General features: G+C 42.5%; 1 protein-coding gene across 3 annotated transcripts in view; it reads right to left on the bottom strand.

Annotated features, from left to right (window-relative positions):
- The window catches only part of Ano6 (anoctamin 6), a 170,541-nt gene that overhangs the window by 48,731 nt on the left and 102,275 nt on the right, over positions 1-19,535 (bottom strand). For all 3 annotated transcript variants that reach the window (XM_027396379.2, XM_027396380.2, XM_035440838.1), the window contains 5 exons: positions 12,935-13,000; positions 11,679-11,963; positions 11,330-11,443; positions 9,366-9,481; positions 4,843-4,977 (listed from right to left, as the gene is read on the bottom strand). In XM_027396379.2, coding sequence (XP_027252180.1) covers positions 4,843-4,977; positions 9,366-9,481; positions 11,330-11,443; positions 11,679-11,963; positions 12,935-13,000 — 716 coding nt within the window. The remainder of the gene's footprint in view (positions 1-4,842; positions 4,978-9,365; positions 9,482-11,329; positions 11,444-11,678; positions 11,964-12,934; positions 13,001-19,535) is intronic.

The following is a 19,535-nucleotide window of genomic DNA, read 5'->3' as shown; positions in this document are numbered from 1 at the left end:
ACATACCAGTATATGCATCCTGCGAGCTGCAAAAGAGAAAGAAACAGATAAAATAATTGAAGGATGACCAAAACCTTCCCAATTTTCAAGTAAGCTTTACATCTGAGGATCTCAGAAAGCTCTAAGAAGGATACACTCAAAGAGATTCACAGCTAGGAAGACCATACTCAGAGGCTAAGACAGGGAGCCCTAGTGAAGAATCCTGACAGCAGAGAGAGACTCTTCACAGGTCACATACAATGCTCCTCAGAGAGAAAAGAGCCAGCTCCCTATCTGAAACCTGGAGTCCAGAGCAGTGGGATAATGTTTGCTAAGTGATGAAAGCAAGATGTGTACCCAGATTCAACACCAGCAAAACTAGTCATAAAGAATAAAGGAAGAATTAATTTAAGTCAAGAAAAGCACAGTACTCATTTCTTTCAGGGTCTGCACAGCCCTCACAGATAGCAAATTGCTACCCTGATCCTGAACTTCTAATGTTTAAAATGGTGACAAATAAGTCTTGTTATTCAGAGACTAGCCCATCTGTTATATTTGTTATATCAGCTAAAACAGAAGACCTGATAAGGGACTTCTCTGCTGAGCACAAAAAGAACAATTAATTATAAGTCAACACAATTACAGGCAGAAAATTCCAGGAGACTTTTCTCCAAAGTCACACCAATGGTAAACCCAAGGAAGATGTTCAACACCAGTCTACATCAGGGAGATAAGAACCACCATAGCCATGACATACCATCTGTATCAAATAAGATGGCCAATTACAAAACATAAAAGTGAAACTAAGAAAAGGGCCCACGAGCCCCTTTTGAGGGCCTTACACTGCCTAGGGAGTGGAGGGGTAATGGCTAGGGGCAGGTGGGATGTTGAGGGGGAGGGGAGGGAGGGAGAGGGAGAAGGGATTGACATGTGAAGCAAGCTTGTTCCTAATTTGAACTAATAAAATAAAAAATAAACAACAAAAAAAGAAAAGCACCCACTGACATCTAGAGAAACTGAAATCCTCACACATGGCTGACAGGGAACTTGAAACAGCACTGTCTTTGCGGATAGTACTTTGGTAGTTTCTCACAATGTTAAACAGAGAAAAAAAAATATATATCCTAGAAATTCCACTCTTTGTTATATCCCCAAGAGATATGGAACCATATGTCCCCATGACAACATTTCAGGTAAACGTTCACAACAGACATGCATCACTTGATGTATACATAAGTAATGTGGCATACCCATGTAATGGTTTATTATCTGGCCCCCAAAGGGACTGAGGCATCAGTAAATACTACAACAAAGTACCTTGACAACAACATAGGTGGTAGAAAGCAGTCACAAAAAGCCATGTACTACATAGCTTGACTTTTACAATGTCTATAATAGACAGAACTATAGACACAAAAGTAGATTAGTGGTTTCTAGAGGTTAAGGGAATGGGAAGTTAGGGGATCACTGCTAATGGGCACTGGTTTCTTTTAGGTTGCTGGTTACTTTCAAGTTGCTGTGATAAATACTATGACCAAGGTAGCTTATAGAAGAATTTAATTTGGCTTACAGTTCCAGAGAGATAAGTGTCTATCATAGCCAAGAGACATGTCTACAAGTGGCAGGAGCTGGAAGCTGAAGAGATCACATATCTACCACAAGCATCAAGTAGAGAGAAAAAATTGGAAATGGGACAGAGAGAGTGCTGGGAAGAAAGGGAGATGCCATGAGATACAGAGTGAGCCAGATGGGCAGTATGTATATGAGGTAAACGAGCACGGGGAAGCACATAAGAAATTAATAAAAAATGGGTTGATTTAAGAAAGAGCTAGTTGGTAACAAGCCTAAGCTATTGGCTGAACTTTCATAACTAATAAGTCTATGTGTGATGATTTGGGAGCTGGCAGGTAGGACAGAAAAATCGCCCCCACAGGGGGATTACATTATAAAATTCCAAAGCCCTTTCCCTATGATGTAATTCTTCCAGCAAGGTCACACTTCTTAAACCTTCCCCACAGTGCCACCAACTGGAGACCAAGTGTTATGATGCCTGAGCCACTGGGGAACATTTATCATTCAAATCACTACATTCCACCCCTGGCCTCCTTTAAAAATTGTCTAAAACACTGCTTAAAAGCCCAACATCCAAAGTCTTTTTTTGAGACTCAAGGTGATCTCTTAGTTGCACCTGAGTCCATAGATCTAAATGCAAATTACACACTTCTAACATATAAAGGTTCAGACTACACATTACCATTTGAAGAGAGGGCAATGGGGGCATAGTGAGGAGATATTGGACCAAAGAAAGACCAGAACCTATCTAGCAGGGCAAACAACAAATCTCACAATTCCAAATCAGATGTTTGGGACTTGAGCTCTGCCCATCCAACTTGCCTGGCTGCAAGAAACAACCATTTTGGACTGGTTCCACTCACTGTATGCAGCTCTTCTTGGCAATTTATGGTTCTGTCATCTTCAACATCTTGGGGTCTCTACTGTAACCCAGGCTTCACTTTCCAAGTTTCACAAAATGGCCTTTCAGAGCCTTCATGCAAGGACTCCTCTGCCACACTATGCTCTTGCCTCAGTGGCTTTCTGAAATGGTGGAGGAAGAATCTATACCCCATCTCTCTTCTACCTTTTAGCCTCTAAAGCTAGCACCATATGAACAACACTGCCAAATCTGGTTGCCAATGAGGGCTGGACTTGGGCCTCCTTGAACTTCTAGTGAAGCGCTTATGTTTAGAATTGCTTTCTAGGAGCAGAGAACACCGTAGGTCTTTTCTTTTCACAAACTGGAAGCTCAGGTGGGAGGTCTTGCTCTGGGTGAACCCTTCCGTTTGTTCTGGTGCAAAGCAGATTCCTCCTTGGAGCAATCTCCCTAACAACTACAGCCTCTCTCCTAGCACTTTCCTTAGCTATAACACTAAGCACCCGAGGGCCCCTTTCCTTCCAAATCTACCTTTTGTGTTTCTGCCCCACTTGCTCTTTTTCATTATAAATATGCATGAGTCACTAATAATAACCATGCCACAGATTCAATATCATGATGCCTTATTTTCTCTGCCAAAAAATTACCCCATTAATTTTAATTTAGTGTCAGGCAAATTCTCAGGACACAGGCAAAAAGCAGCAAGATTCTTTGCCAAAATATCACAGGAATGACATGTCGCCCCATGGCTAATATTGTTCCCTCTTAAGCTGGACCTCCAAATCCATACTGTTCTTACCACGACTGTCTTCCAGGGTCCTACTTACTAGTATGGCCCTTTAGTTCCACTTACAGCCGAAGTACAGCCACATAGTTTTGGACACAGGCAGTATGTTCCTAAGACTCTCTCTCCATTTTCCACAATATGTGTGGAGTGTCAGGCAATATGTGACTGTCATGGTTACTTCCTGAAAGGTTTATAAGTACCAGGGACTGAGGTGATGGTTTAATGGGTGACAACACTTGCTCTGTGGACAACTCATCATGTAATAATCCAAGCATGGCTACACATGCCTATACTCTAGTACTAGAGGATAGATACAATAGGATCCCAGGAGCTCAATGGTGAGCCAACCTAGGAGAAAAGGTGAGCTCTGGTTCACTGAGAGATGCTGTCTCAAGGTGATAAGACTGAAAGCAGGAGAGAAAGATACAAGTTATGTTCTGGCTTCTATGTGCTCACATACTCCTGTGCATGGACCACACACTCATGCACACGTGCACACACACACACACACACACACACACACACTCACTCACTCATGCACACACATGCCACCCAACACATACACACACACTCATGCACACACTGCCCAACACATGCTCACATACAAATGGACCTTGCAAAAGTAAAGCCTGATCAATCTAAAGATCAATTCTGAGACGCCATGGGGAATGGAGCAACATTTGCCCAACAAAGAAACCACAGATGGAGGGAGAAGGTACCAACATTCAGTCCTTGGCTGAAAATTCTTTTTCACAAAGAGACAGAGGACTTCAAACAGACATCTTGGGCATACAGGCTCTGCAGCCTGTTAGTGGACTGGGTAATGTGCCTATATATCAGGGTGACAAGCAAACATCCCACCTTAGAGCTATGATGACATGCTCAGGGCTTGAAAAATGTCATCACCTCAGCCCTGAAGCCCAGAAACCACAACCTGCCTTTTACACCTGGACTGAGGCCAGTCCATCAGGAGACAGTGTCTGGCATAGTGAACATCAAAAGCAGACGCATGATAACACAACTCCAAACAGCACAGCACAATCCAGCATGCCACAGCACCCAGGGACTCCCCTTGGATAAAGCTGGTATCTGAATGCCAGTATCAACCACAAAGAGATTCTTGGGTACTTAGTTATCCCCCTCCCAACATTTTGTATATCTTGTAAAATTATAAACGAAAAACCACAACTGAGTTACTTGAGTTTCCAATCAAACAATTCTTCATATAATTTATAAGAAAAAGTCATTTCAAAACACAGAAAACCACCAGCTTTCTCTCTGTAACCCTAAGAATTCAGAGCTTTCCATGGCTCATGTCTGCAAGGCTGTGAAGCATCCCTCAGAAGTTCAAGGGCAACCTTATCTCTTCTTTTTCATAGAAATAACTCTTAAAATGTCAGTGTGTGTGTGTGTGTGTGTGTGTGTGTGTGTGTGTGTTTAAATCTGAGACATAATATTCCCATCAGAGGCCGTGTTGCCTTATCTGTGAAAAATATTTCCATTTCATCCATTCCTGTTCTCAGAACAAGGGGAGAGACCATGCAATGAGATTTTGCGATGAGTTCTTCTTTACCAAGACTGTCTAAAGCCCTGGAAACACTGTCATGACTCATCAGGGTGGAAACAAGGGTTAAAGAGAGATTACCTCCAAGTGCAGTTATCCTGATTGATATATCCATAGAGGAAGCAGGCCACGCCCACCACAGCTGCAAGCAGGAGCATCTGAGTATAGTAGCCTAGCCAAGCAAAGTAGATTCCAATCTTCTCTCCATAATACTTCCTAGAGGGAGGGAGACAGGGAGAAAGAGAGAAGGTATTTTTAGAGGATCATCGCTGTGCAGCTTCATCCTATGAGGGCTGTTTGGTTTTTAAGTAAAGGAAGCTTTTTATATAAAATCCCCGATTCAGTTCACGGCGCCAGCATGCTCACCTTCACAGAGGTGCCTTTAGTTTAACTATGGAACAGCAAGGATGTGGCATGCGTAGAAGCAGAGTGAATTTCAAAGTGACAAATGGAGGGAAAAGCTCTGCAAGAGGGGCCAGATAGGGTGTCCCTTGTTCTTGGTGAAGATGAGCACCATGTTACAGTCTGGGAAAGACCTGTTAATATGTGGGAATCTTCTGCCTATTCAGCTACCACTATTCTGTACTCAGAGGAAATGCAAGAAGCTCGGTGTAAACCCAAATCTTACTGCTGCTACAGGGGTCTTCCCATGTATGAGGTACATTTCTGAGAAAACAGTTGGTACCCCTAACCCCAGATGGTGCTACTCCACATACCAACTGTGACTTCCCTCTGTACAAATATACCTATATACCCATGGTACACGAAGAGAAATCTAATAGGAAAACAGGAGTTGTTCTTTTTCACATTTTTTCTGACCACAGGTAATAGAATGAGTAAGATGTAGGCAAAACTACTCCTGCCAGAGTGGCGAGTGAAGCCCGGGCAGCTGCTGTACAGTGGTTTCTACTTTGTTTCTGTCTTGGTCTGTGGCCACAAGTGAGACTTATGAGGGACCGCAGGCTCAGCTTGGAGCTGAGCCAGTCTCCTTGGGCCTCACCTAGTGGGAACTCAGCCGGGGGCACAGCCTAGGTCCCTGGGAGGCTGGACCAGCTTCTAGGACAAAGGTCAGTCCAGCACCACAGGCTGCAAAGGAAGACAAAGAGCCAAATGGAGTAGAATTAGGACATAAGAGAAGCAGAGGATGACATTTTCATGTGACTAGGGCCTGGTGTCTGGCTTTGGACAGCCAGAAAATAGCAGGTTTGGGATAGTGCCTGGAGATAAGACCTTGGCAAGGGTTTGGACATTTTAGCCTGTTTTCTCTTTAGCTCTGCCTTGAAGAGGCTTAAGTAATGTCGAAGGGCTTGTGAGCTGGGAGCCTGCTCCCCAGTGTGGAGGGTCTACAGGATGGCAGACCTTCAACAGGCAGAGCCTAGCACAGGGTCATGCAGGAATCACCCTCATGCAAGTTCTCATGAGACCATTAGCTCTCCAAGAGGGACTATATCATGTCTCATGTGCCTTGTCCCAGTGTCCCTGTCATAAAGCCACTTGCCCTGAGAAGACACATCTAGCATGTCCCTCGCCAGAGACAGTACTATGCTGTTTGAACTTAGTGTCCCCCAAATTGTGGATTAAGTAAACCTCTGTTCTTTGTAAAGTAGCCTGACTCAGTTGTTTTGTTACCATAATGCAAATGGTAGAATAGTCAAACTTTGCAATGGTAAAAAAAAATATTCTGCCACATTTAGGTAAATGGTCAAGCAGTCTCCCTGTGGATATTCAGTGATAGGACTGAACTCTTCCTAGGGCATTGCAGGTACAATGGAGTTGAAGTCCAGATCTGTAATAGAGACCTGTCTCCTACTAGGAATGTGAAACCAGGAATAAAAAGGATAATTTCAGAGGTGATAGTCTCTGGTCATTCTTTCTCCACCAAAAGGATCCTAACCATTAATATCAGTTTGAAAATTTAGCTCTGACTATTTTGTTTCTGTGTCAGGGTCTCACTGTGTAGCCCAGGCTAGCCTTGAGTTTCCATCCCCCTTCCTCTGTCCTCCAAGTGGTGAGACTTCAGGTGAGCACTACCAAGTCTGGCAGCTGGCAATTAAAAGGGGCAGTTAGCCCCCAGCTGCTCCACCCTCCAGTACCCCACCAACTGCTGTCCAGATGCACATCTCAAATGTGTTTCCTTCTACACGCTGCCTTTCTAACCCAGAGCACAAGCCCCTGCCTCGTGCACACATCTACACCTCTGTCTCCATCCCTGTGGCATTATTCTTGGTCAATTGCTACCTCTGTTTTACATTGCTAAGACTGTAAACACTCTTCAGAGCTGAGTCAAGTCACCTGCTAGGTCATTTTTCCTCCGTACACCTTGTTCTCCCAGGAGTTAACAGTTATCCTAATGAATCAATCTCTCTAGACTACCCCTAACCTGGACTTCAGGAGGCTGACTGAACTTTCTAGTCATCTTTTTCCTATCCTACTTTTATTTTCCAAAAGCTGTTATTTTATTCTACAGTGACCTTTCCTGCCATCTATCTACTCAAGCGTTGTCTTCTTTTCTCACTCTGAGGTCAATAAGGGGAGGCTGGAGGAATTTTTCTTTTCTGGGCTAAGATGGTTTCCCACAGATTGATCTTTCTAGTTTGTTTGGCTCACTTTTACAGAAAGAACATTTACCCTTTTTGATAGTCCCAGGGAACTGCACACCAAGGTCAGTTCCTGGCTTCCTGAGAGGTTACTGGTGAGGCAAAGAAAGGAACGTGTGGGATGGGGCTGGGGTAGTTAACAAATGCACTTGATTTATTTAAAATAAGAACTCATCAAACTAGACACAACTGGTTTCCTACAGAAGGAAACTAATAAAATGAAAACTTCTCAAGGATGACAACCTCGACTACAGGCAGCCTTTCACCCATGGGAACTTCACCCAGAGATTCATTAGAATGCTAACTGGAAACACTGGGGGAGTCTATGGCTATATCATGCTGAATACACCCAGTCTCACCAGTAGATACTGGGGGCAGACTTCATCTACACTGACTAATTTCAGACTGTTCTCCCTGCCATCACTCCCTAGACGGTACAGCAGATAACCCACATATATGGTATTTACACCCTTTAGGAATTATTAGTGATCAAAAGATGATTTAAGGTATATGGGAGGTGGGGTGGTGGGGCATGTAAAGGTGATGGCCGTTTATGTAAGGGACTTGGACAGGTCTTATTCTCAGAGGTTCTGGATACCAGTTCCCCAGGAATGCTCGGGGAAACTGTGTTTACATGTACACATCCACATGCTATTTTATCTCCTGGGTAATCAGAGTTGACAGAAGTACCTCTGTGTGACAATAATCCAGACAATATTAAATGAGGGAGGACTAAGGAGGACCAAATGAGACAATTAAATGAATCTTTATAAAGTAATTTACCTAAGAAACCATTTTTAATGGCTGCTACCTTCACGAAAACAGAGGCAACAGGACACCAGGTTAACAGAAGCACACAATACTGTATGTCAAGTATCCCTGCACAAAGCAGGCCGCGCCCTGGACAAGGATGTTATCACTACAGCAAATGCACACAGGACAGAGGCGAGCTTCAACAACATCACAGCTCCCAAGCCACCAGCTTCTGAATGGTAACTTTCATGTTCTGAGAGACAGGCACCGATGCAGTCACGATTTCCTCTGAGATCATGAAATGACATCTAACAGCTGGAAAATACTGAAAATGCTCTCACCTGACCATACAATGAGCTAATGATTCTAATACTGGCTCCTGTGCAACAAAGACTCCTAAGTCCCTGGCAGGTAACTGCTAACCCCTGTGAGAGAAGTTCCTGAGAGAGAAAAGGGTCCTTCCATTCATGGTAGCATTATCTGAGAGTTTCTGCCCAGGTAAGTCACGTAGGGGCCTAGAGAGTATGCACATGAGATGACTCAGGATAGAACTGGCTATGCCAGAAAGACCAATCATATGATTGTCAAGTTGGGGCTGGGAGCCAAGTGTGATTGCTAGAAAGGGACTAGATTTTTTTTTTTTCTTTTCAGTACTAGGGATCAAATCCAGGCATGCCTTACTAAGATAAATGCTCTACCACTGCTCCAAGAGTAGACACTAGTGCTGTGGAACAATCCTTTCCTATGCTATGAATATGTATTACTCTCATTTGCTAATAAAAAGCCGATAGCTGGGCAGGAAGAGATTGAGTGAGAGAGCCAGACTAGGAGAATGCTGGGAAGAGGAAGAGTGAAGTCAGAGAGTCACTGGCAAACGCAGAGATGCAAGATGAGAATGCCATACCGAGAAAAGTTACCAGGGCATGTGGCAAAGTACAGATAGAGATATGGGTTAATTGAAGTGTAAGAGTTAGCTAGTAACAAGCCTGAGCTATAGGCCAAGCATTTATAAGCAATATTCAGCCTCTGAGTCGGTTATTTGGGATCAGGCAGTCTGAAGAGAAGTGATTACACACCGGGGCACATAAGTTATGATCTATCCACTGTGGGTACATAGGGAAGCTGTGAGAAAACCCTGGGTATCACAGAGCTGAGTGGGCACCTCTTGCTGGCAATGCTGTTTGAAAGCTGCCATGTACAGACACCACAAAGTACCCCTGAGTACTTTTCACTGGAATGCTCTCTCATGCTCACCTGATAAGGTCCAAGGGCTGCTTCTTGTAGATGCTTCGAGGGTGAGCCCACTCCCTGTACAGGAGGTAACGTTCACTAGGACAGCTGGGGTCCTCTGACTCATAGTTAAATTTGCACTGAGAGGCAGAAAGGAAGAAATAAGCATCACAGTCTTCAGCATACAAATCTGATATTAAATATATCACAAATGGCCATTTGTGGTAGCTGGTGCCTACTTGCTGGAAGGAACAGCCATGCCATTTAATTCTTAGTGATTCTAAAACAAGGGTGACCACATTGGGGGTTATTTGGGAATAGAAATGGCAATGGATATTTGGATAGTGATGCTAGCAGCAGTCATTCCTAGAGAATAAGGTAGAGAGGTGGCTGGAGCCTCAGGGATGCTGATGTCGTGAACTGAGGCAGTCCCGATGAATGAGACAGCTGGGCCACTGAAGACCTCAGATCCTCACAATCAAGGAATATCTATCTGAAAGCACACTCCTTCTGGGATGGTGGGGGGACCAGGACTCTGGCTGGTTAGCAGCAGGCCACTGCTGTAGCCAGTGCTTCACTGTTCCTCAGTTCAGCATAGAAAATAAGTGACAAAGACTGTATCATGTCACTCATGCACAAAACCGTATTACCACAGAGCCCAGCCTTGGTGAGAGCCCTCATCTTTTGTTGCTTAACTCTCACACCACACAGGATCACTCCAGGCTTGGAGATAGGGAAGACCTGGGCACAGGCAAATGTTAATGAATATTCTAGGACTGTGGTGTCCCACACTAACATTCAGAGAATGATGCACAACTGGCCCTGAAGTTCAGAAGTTTCCGTTACTAATTTTGCTGGGGCACAAAAACAGAACAAACTTTCATACTGGGCGGCCACACTGGCTCTCCCTGGAGGCTCAGTCTTTGCCATCTTGCCTCTGCCTCCCTCTCTGCTTACCCATGTGAGTCAAGCACTTGTTTGATGTTCTAGTTTTGTTTTGATATATGGCACATTTTTAGATTGTCCCAACCCCAATGCACATAATACACAGTAGCAATGATCAAACTCAGGCCTTTGCTTTCTTTGATTGTAGAGACTTAAATTGGTTAGTAAATGCAACAAAGTAACAATGTGATTGATGTAGAATTTAACACATTTCAAGGACAGGATACAGTAAACAATTAGATACATGGCACCCTCCCACATATGTGGTCAGGAGGGACTAGAGTGATCACATTTAGAATTTTCATTCCATAGGAGATTCTAGAGTTTAAGAAATACTCCTGAAATCAATGGGTCACTGTAGCCTTTGCACAGTCCTTTCATAATGTCAATAATCTGAGGCTTTGTCACTATGACATGAACCCTACCAGGTAAGCTCCCTTTTAAAAGCCCTGGTATAGCCTGGGAAATAGTACTTTTAAGGGAGGGAAGTCTACTTACAGAAAATGTCAAATGAGAATTTCTAACATGTTTTCCTTACAAATCAATGGCTCCTGCTTCTTTCTGGTAATGACATGTTTTAGTAATTAAGAAAGTAGCCATCATTTAAATGACAGGGACTAATATTTTATATAAATTTAATTAACTCTCCAAACAACTCCATGAGGTAGGAACCATTACTACACCTTCCTTACTGATAAGGACATGTGGGAGCAGAGGCCATCTAGCCGGGGAGTAGAAGAGTGAGACTTTACTTCCAGACACCCACACAGCTGAAGCACTGACCTGTGTGATCTGCACGGCTTCCACATTGCCCGAGGGAGGGAACTGTTCTTTCTCCCTAGTCCTTTAAACCCAGCACGGTCTCTACACCTTGGGTCTATCAGTGAAGGTGCTTTGGATCTTTCCTGCCCTGCATCAGCCTGTGATCCTTGTGATATTACCTTTGTCTTATAGAGGAAAGGACAGAAGGTCAAGAAGTCGAGTCCTGCCCTGTCAGCACCAGAGTACTCACTGGACATCTCCAGTGATGTCATCTGACTTACATCGTGCAGAGGGAACGCTGCCTTGTAGATTCCAGAACTGACCAGTCTATTGATCCCAAATTTGTTAACGTTATTCATCACTTGGTATTTGACTCGAGAGAGGATGAAATAAACCTAAAAAGATTTTGAAACAGAGCATGTTGTTTTCAGAGTAGAACTAGCTCATGCAATCATTGTTTATTACTATAGTAGAAATCTGTCCACACTGAAATAATACTAACAATACTAATAATAGTATTTTTTTTTATCTTTTAAAATAAGAACCACAACAGCCCAACCAACCGGTTAATTATTCAACAGCAGGTTTCAAATCACACCAAAACAGAAACCGTATTCCGTTCAGACTTACAATGCGGCTTCTGGTGGCAGGGTTGAAGAAGGAATCTCTATCAAGGATATAAAAATCATTCATCCGGCTTTTCTCAAATGGGGCAGTAAAGAACTCCTGCTCTGGCTTGATGACACTCTCATTCACACGGAGGACCTTGGTGAACCAGTTGAGGGTGCCGAAGGCTGAGCGGGTCTTTAGGTCATTAGGCTTCAGGGGGAGTTTGATGTGCATGATCTCAGCGTACGTGCACAGCACTTCCCAGGGTGCGTGCACTTTCACAAACACAAGCTTGTCATCAGAAACCTGAAGGAACAACAGAAACCAAACAACTATATTCACAATTTTAAAACACAGATGTTTCCCCCACTATGCTCCAGTAGGTTTTAAAATAAAAATCTATGTCCAGAGGACACCGGCAAAAGGGAAGATAATATCAGATCTGCAAATGATTATACATTTTTTACTTAAAGAGAATTCTTTAGTTTGAATTAAGAAACACAGAATTAGCAATTTTCTAAATATTTATTTTTTTAAGTTTTATTTGTGTGTGCATGTGTGTATGTGAAATTGTGCTGGAGGTCCCCCTTGGAGCCGGAGTTACAGGCAGACATTCTGAGAATAGGACTTTGGTTCTCTACAGGAGCAGGCAGCAAATGCTCCTAACTGCTGATACATTCCTCAAGACTCAAACTAATAACAGTTGAAGTGAGAAAAGCAAACTTAATTTGTTGCTACACAATGTATTAGTGACCTAAAATAACAACACTAGAATACCCATGGCAAGGCTGTACTAATGAAAACAATTTCTAAACCTGGAAATGGGCTGCTTAATCTATTTTATATCTATTCATTATGCTATATGTCCACTGATGAAAAAAATTACCCTCTCTGCTATGGATCTGTTGTCTATGTAGTAAAGGAAAAAGCCAGTTACAAAACTGAAATGCCCCCCTCCCTTTGAAAGAAAGAAGTATGGACATGGTGTATCCATTGCTCACATGTGCGCAAGTCAGAGGGTGACTCTCAGTAATCAGCGCTCACCTCCAGCCATGCAATCTTGGGACTGAACTTGGGTCACCGGGCTTTTGTGGCATGTGCCTTTGTCCACCAAACCATCTCACTGGCCCGTGACACAAGCTTTGCCTGTCTCCTTTCCACTCTCTGTGCAGTGTGGTAGTGGCTGCATGTTTCCCAAGCCACGACTCAACTACAGGTGATGCACAAGCTCCCAACCACGGTGGGTCAGGAAGGGTTGCAAATAAACTAACACTTACTGATCGTGTTGCTTCCAGCTGCAGGCCGTAACAGATGAGGTTTGATTCATAGGCTTGTCTTTTCCTCTGAAACACGAAACAGGAATATATGTTAGACGGCCAGCCAAGTATTTGGGCCTTGAAGAGACATGTTTGCTCAAAATGGAACAGAAGCAATGAGCTGGTGATATGTAGGTGTTGGCCTCCAAGAGAATGCAAGAGAGTTCCCTGTGTTCTTTAGAGGGCCATGGTGGGGCTTTGGTCTTTTGGAGGTACATACAAATTTCTATGGCACAATCTCTGCCTCCCAAGACCACACAAAAGGAACTTTCTGAGTTTCATTCACTGATGTTATTTTTCAGATTTAAAGATTCCAGATTTTTAAACTTTTACTTTTATACTATATATTCAAATGATTCATATTAGACACATGTAGATTTCAACACAGAGGGAGGGAGGGAGGGAGGGGAGGGAGGGAGGGAGGGAGGAGGGAGGGAGGGAGGGAGGGGAACAGGTGGACAAGGGGGTTAAGAACATACACCATCACTTGGGCTGGAGGATTGTTTCCATTGGTTATCACCTCTACAACCCACAAAAGGAAACTGAGTCCCCTGTGTCTTGTGCTTTTCATCTATTCATACTTCGGGAGTGCACTCTTTAGATTTTCATGAGAGTGGAGTTAAGTGGCCTGACACACATAGATCCGAATTTCCATTTCTTTTTTTTTTTAAAGATTTTATTTATTTTATGTAAATGAGTGCTCTATCTGCATGTACATCTTTATTACAGAAGATGTGTGTGTGTGTCTGTGTATGGTGTGTGTGTATGTATGTGTGTGGGGAGGCATGTCAGTGTGTGTGTGTGTGTGTGTGTGTGTGTGTGTGCAGATGGAAATTCTTAACTATACTGAAAAGACAATAGGCTGAAGTTGTTAAGATTTATTGTGAGAGTGAATCTTCCATGACATTGTGAAAGGGAGAGGAATTCATGCTAGTTGGCTGTCAAAGTTCACACTGCTGATGTGAGAGCTCCAGTATATGACACATTTCGTGGAAAAGCATTGCATGGTGTGTGTGTGTGTGTGTGTGTGTGTGTGTGTGTAGAATTTGGTATTTGGTATGGTCTATGGCTTGGGACATCAACTGGGATCTTGGAATGCAGCTCACAGATGAGGGGAAAGCACTGTATTCACTATGCATTTATTAGCTTATGATATAAACATTTACTAAGGTCTTGTTGTTTTTCAAGGAACTTGCAAACTTCTCAAGACACAAGAGTTTTTTACATGTCTGTATAGAGGATCTAGAGAAACTGCCTATGACCTCGGACTTTCTCCCATTTTAGGACAGAAACAGTTATTCACATGCTTCAAAGCAAAGCAACTGAAGCCTGCTGTTTTCTATGGACATTTCAGGTTACTGCAAAGTCTATATCCACTACAGCAGTGGTTGTCAACCTGTGGGTCACAATCCCTTTGGGGGTTGCACATCAGATATCCTACATATCATATATTTCTTTTACGACTCATAACAGTAGCAAAATTACAGTTATTAAACAGCAACAAAGTAATTTTATGGTTGGGAGATCACCGCAACATAAGGTACTGTATTAATGGGTCGCAGCATTAGGAAGGTTGAGAGCCACTGTTCTAGTGTCTTGTCAAGTTTAGCTCTACTCCAGACCCTGTGTCCTGAGTGATTCTTTTGTTGTGGTGGTGGTGGGTTGTTTTGCCAGCTGACACAAATTAGAGTCTAAGAGAGGAGGAAACCCAATTGAGGAAATGGCTCTACCAGATTGCTTGTAGACAAGTCTGTCTGGCATTTTCTTTATTAGTGATTGATATGGATGGCTCATCCCATTGGGAGTGGTGCCACCTCTGGCCTTGTGGTCCTGAGTTCTATAAGAAAGTAGGCTGAGAAAGACATGATGAGCAACCCAGTAAGCAACAGCCCTCCATGGCTTCTGCATCAGCTCCTCCCTCCAGGTTCCTACCCTGATCAGTGGTGTGGTGTGACCTGAGAATTGTAAAATGAGATAAAGCTTTTCCTTTCCAAGCTGCTGTTGGTCATAGTGTTTATCAGAGCAATGGAAACCCTAACAAGACACCCTGAATTGGAAACCAAAGTGCTATCATGCAAAACTGAACTAATTCTGGGGTGATGAGGGGTATAGCAACTCCAGAGACAGTCTTAATATGCAAAGCTGTTGGTGACCCCAGTAGTAACAGGGATATATTAGTCACTTCTCCATCAGTGTGACAAAATTTCCAACAGAAATAACCTAAAGGAGAAAGACTAGTTACAGCAGGGAAGGCAGGAGGACACGGCAGCACTCATAGTGGCAGGAGCGTGGATCAGTGGCCTGTTCACATGGCAGTGGTTCACAGGCCAGAACCAACGGGGAGCACAACCTTCAAGATCCTGTCCCTCATGAACCTCCACTGTCAGCTCAGCACTAATTTCTTAAGAGCTCCATAGCCTTCTAATACAGCCTTAAAAACTGGGGAGCATGAGCCAGCAAGGGATACTTCAGACCCAAATCCAAGAGTAATAAAGACTCATGCTCAAGCACTTAGGTCTTAGTCAGCCAAAGGCGGGGCATCTCCCGTAGGTTAGGGAGTATTTTAATACTGGTGAATGGCCCTGTTTTAGATCCCCTGCTACACTACAGTTAGGCCTATCATGATGCTCAGCTGTCTCCTCTCTGGTCACCAGTCACCCCCCAGGGAACTGTCCCATACTTCCAAGGTGCTCCTCATGCTTGGCCCCTAACTAGCAGAACCCCATTCTCTGTGGGCTAGCTTCCTTCCTCATAGCGACAATGGTGCCCACTCACTGCACACCTACGGGTTTCTTCCTTTCTGCCCATTAATTGCTGATACCATCTCTCTTCGTGGCATCTGAAATCCACCCTTTTATTCCTCTCCTTGAGCTCACTGGGTAATGCCTTCTATTTCCTCAATGTTCTTACCTGTCAGCCAAAACATCACTTCGTATGCTTCCTATTCTAAGACTATCACATTTCCCTTGGTACTCTTGTCTTTCCTGACCCTTGAGATGTTAGTGTTTTAATATCAGTATCATTAGTACTTAATGCAAACCTATAAAATAGTATGCATACCATAAATGTCTGATGACTGAATAAATTGAGTCCATTGTCTAATAACGGCTCCCTGTTACTCAGATATGGAATGACAAGTTCAGAACACTACAGTGTAACAACTGGGCTCCTTCATCCTTAACCCTTTACTTGAGTGTATTACAAGCTACGAGGAAAGGTACAGTTTCATCTTGGGGTACCCAAAATAGCAGAGAACACAGGGCTTCCGGAGCATGTGAGCTTCCAAGATGCTCCAGAGAGCTTAACAATGAGGAGACAGAAGAGGTAAGGTTCTAAGAGCTAGGCTGTTCTCTCATCAAACACACTCAACAGAGCACTCCTGACTTAGTTGTGTTAACTGTACCAATCACATATACTGCACACTGAGTGTTGCAAGCCAGAAGTGGTCCATTCTTCCGCATTTTTTTTTTCCTGAATGGAGACTATAACTTCTCACTACTTTCATGGAGCACACTCCTCTTAGATTCTACTCTATCCCAAATAGCCTCTTCAACTTTCACAATCTGGATTCTCCTTTATTCTTGGGTTAGGGTCAAAATTCAAATCCTAAGTCTTCCATTTCCTACCTCTGTGATGTTGGGCAACACTTTGAGATAAATACCATTGTTTTCATCTCTAGAGTCAGAGAAGAAATCACTTCACCATAGGGTTAAAGATTACACGTGACTATAGGTATACAGTGTAACACATGACTTCTGGTAAACAATCCCCTCTTATTTTTCAGGACCTTGAAAATCACCAGCCTTTAATATAAGAAATCTGAAAAGACTAGCAATACCCATCTACTCTTCCTTTACACTGTACATCCAATGACCTTCCAGTGTGATGCATTGCACCATTTTACAGGAATGCTTTCAATGGGTCTTAACCTTTAGTTTCCTGACCCTCTGTCTTTTAAACTCATCCATGCTTTGTGCCCATCCTGATACTGATATTTAAACTATGTCTTTGATATCTAATGAACATATATTCTTTTCATCCTCTGGAGGAAATGATGTATGTGCTCAATGCTTCTCTTCTGCCACCTTTCTGCGTGTTCCAAGGCCACTGACAGACACTGTAGCACATGTGCCCATCATAGAGGCAGAAAATGCAAAAACTTTTTTTTGAACTCATTTTAATGCCTTAATAACATTCTTTCAGGGAGATTGGCTAATTTTATTTATCCAACTTCAAATTATTAGATATTTAGATTGTTTTTAATTTTTCACTATCATGAAAATCCTTGTGGAACAATCTTCGTGCACCTTTATTACTTCCTCAGGGCACAATACTAGAAGGAGAACTATTAAATCAAGCATGTTTTGAAAGTCCTTTAACATGTACAGCCATACTGCCCTCCAGAAAGGTTGCACTAATTTATCTTATTTTCGTTCTTACTTAGTACTTTACAGAGAACTCCCGAGATATTTACCAGACTTCTCTTCATGTAATTGGTAGAGCTTGGAGTTGGCTTATAATGCCCCCCAAAAGTATAAATAAACAGTTGACTCAAGGACAGGGCATTGGCATTTGCTGGAACACATTAAAAAACCACCTTGGTGTTACTTTAACAAGAGAGATCCTATTATTTTCCTTTGGCATGCCAATTCACAAAGGAGTAGTAGCACATTGTAAAAATTGATCTCACCAGCTTTGGTTGTGCTGAGCAACTAAAGGGAATGAGCATGTGTACTCTATTTGTCAAACAGGCACAGAGGGGGAAGCCACTGCTCACTTCAAAGACCAGTATAAAATCATCATCTTTACTCCTTGGTACAATTTATACTCAAATTGCTAATCATTCTTGACATCTGAAAAATTAGTGCAAAATGTCTTCTATGTTAAAACCAAAGACAATTAATATTGCATATTGACTGACACAGCCACTGCTCAATAAATATTTGTTGAATAAATGGTTATGTGAAGGCACACTTAAAACTATAATTTATCTCAAGGGCTTGCTGGGAAACCTTACATATGAAACCTAAACCTTCACTATGCTCTCTGATTTGTATTTGGCAGAAAAAAATTAGACTTATATTCTTTTTTTTTTTAAATCGAGTCATAAAGTAAACTGCGCTGTAATTCCCTATATCTTCATGGAAGCAAATCCGTCAGCATTGCAAGGAGATCTAACTTTTTTACATACAGAATTCTGGTAAATCCAAAGTGACTAGTCATTGAGATGATGTGTCCCTCACAGCAAAAAGCACAGGACTGTCACTGTGGGGAGAAAGGGCTCACAGCTCAAAGTGAAGATGGGAAAGAACACCTACCACCTTCCCTCCAGAAACAGAATTTATTCATAGCTCCCTTTTTGAGAGATGAATAAAGCTCTCAGAGAAATAAAGAATGCTGCAATTAAAACTACAAAGGACAGACCAACATAACTAAAAAGCCTCCTGTTCCTAAGCATTGTAGATTACCAATTCCATGTCTCATTGGCTTAATAAAGCGATTGCTCTACAGGACTTACCTGTGAATTACACTGTCTGTGCAAATCCTGATTATAAACAGTAGTCTCTGCCACTCCTTCTCAGGACCCTGCTTTGCCAGTGGAAAAAGCAGGGAGGAGTACAGTGACTAAGAAGTCAAATAATGGAGTACACTGTGATGACATGCCAATAACTTAGGATTAATGAGACATATGAAGATTAACTTTTTACTTTTATTTGGCTAATCTTTGCAAGGTCTACAAAGACACCTGAGAAGTAAGTCTCACACTTAATGCATGTAAAAAGTATTAATTACTTTATGTGCTAATTTAGTAGTTATATAGCATGTGCTCCAAAAGGTTTGGTAAGTAGAATACATAAACTAATTAACTGCAGCTTAATTGAAATTCACGTATTGGTGATATATTTAATGTTGGCAGACCAGTGGAATGAGGAATTTACTCAAGCAGGTAATGTGTGTTGACGAACGGCCAAAAATCAGACAAGCATTTGAAATGACAAGCATAAATGAAAGTGAATATTTAGCTGAAGTTGGGTTTCAAACTTTACTTTTAAATTAACATTTTTTTGGTTTAATTAAAAAGTAATACACACTCGTGGGTCATTTAAAAAGCAAGTTACCCAAAAGGAAAACCATTTATAGCCTACCACTGAATAAAAGGAGCGAAGGATTGTCGAGGTAGTTTACAAGCTTCTCCGATTCTAAAAAAAAAAAAAAATGACATGGAGAGCTCACGTTCAAATACAAGCCCAGGTCTTTCATCTAGAGCAGTGTTTCTCAACCTGTAGGTTGCAACCCCTTGAGGAGGGTCAATGACACTTTCACAGGGTTTGCATATCAGATATCCTGCCTATCAGGAATTTGCATTACGATTCATAGCAGTAGCAAAATTAGAGGTATGAAATAGCAACAAGATGATTTAATGGTTGAGGATTTCCACAACAGGAAGAACTGTATTAAAGGGTCACAGCAATAAGTTGAGAACCACTGGTCTAGCACTATTGATTCAATAGAGACAAGAGGAAGTCAAAGCAATCGGCACACAGGCAAATCTAGATGCAGT

The sequence above is a fragment of the Cricetulus griseus genome, chromosome 2 (assembly GCF_003668045.3).
Source record: "Cricetulus griseus strain 17A/GY chromosome 2, alternate assembly CriGri-PICRH-1.0, whole genome shotgun sequence".
NCBI lineage: Eukaryota > Metazoa > Chordata > Mammalia > Rodentia > Cricetidae > Cricetulus > Cricetulus griseus.
Note: the sequence above shows the minus strand (reverse complement) of the source record. Positions and strands in the feature narration are given on the sequence as shown.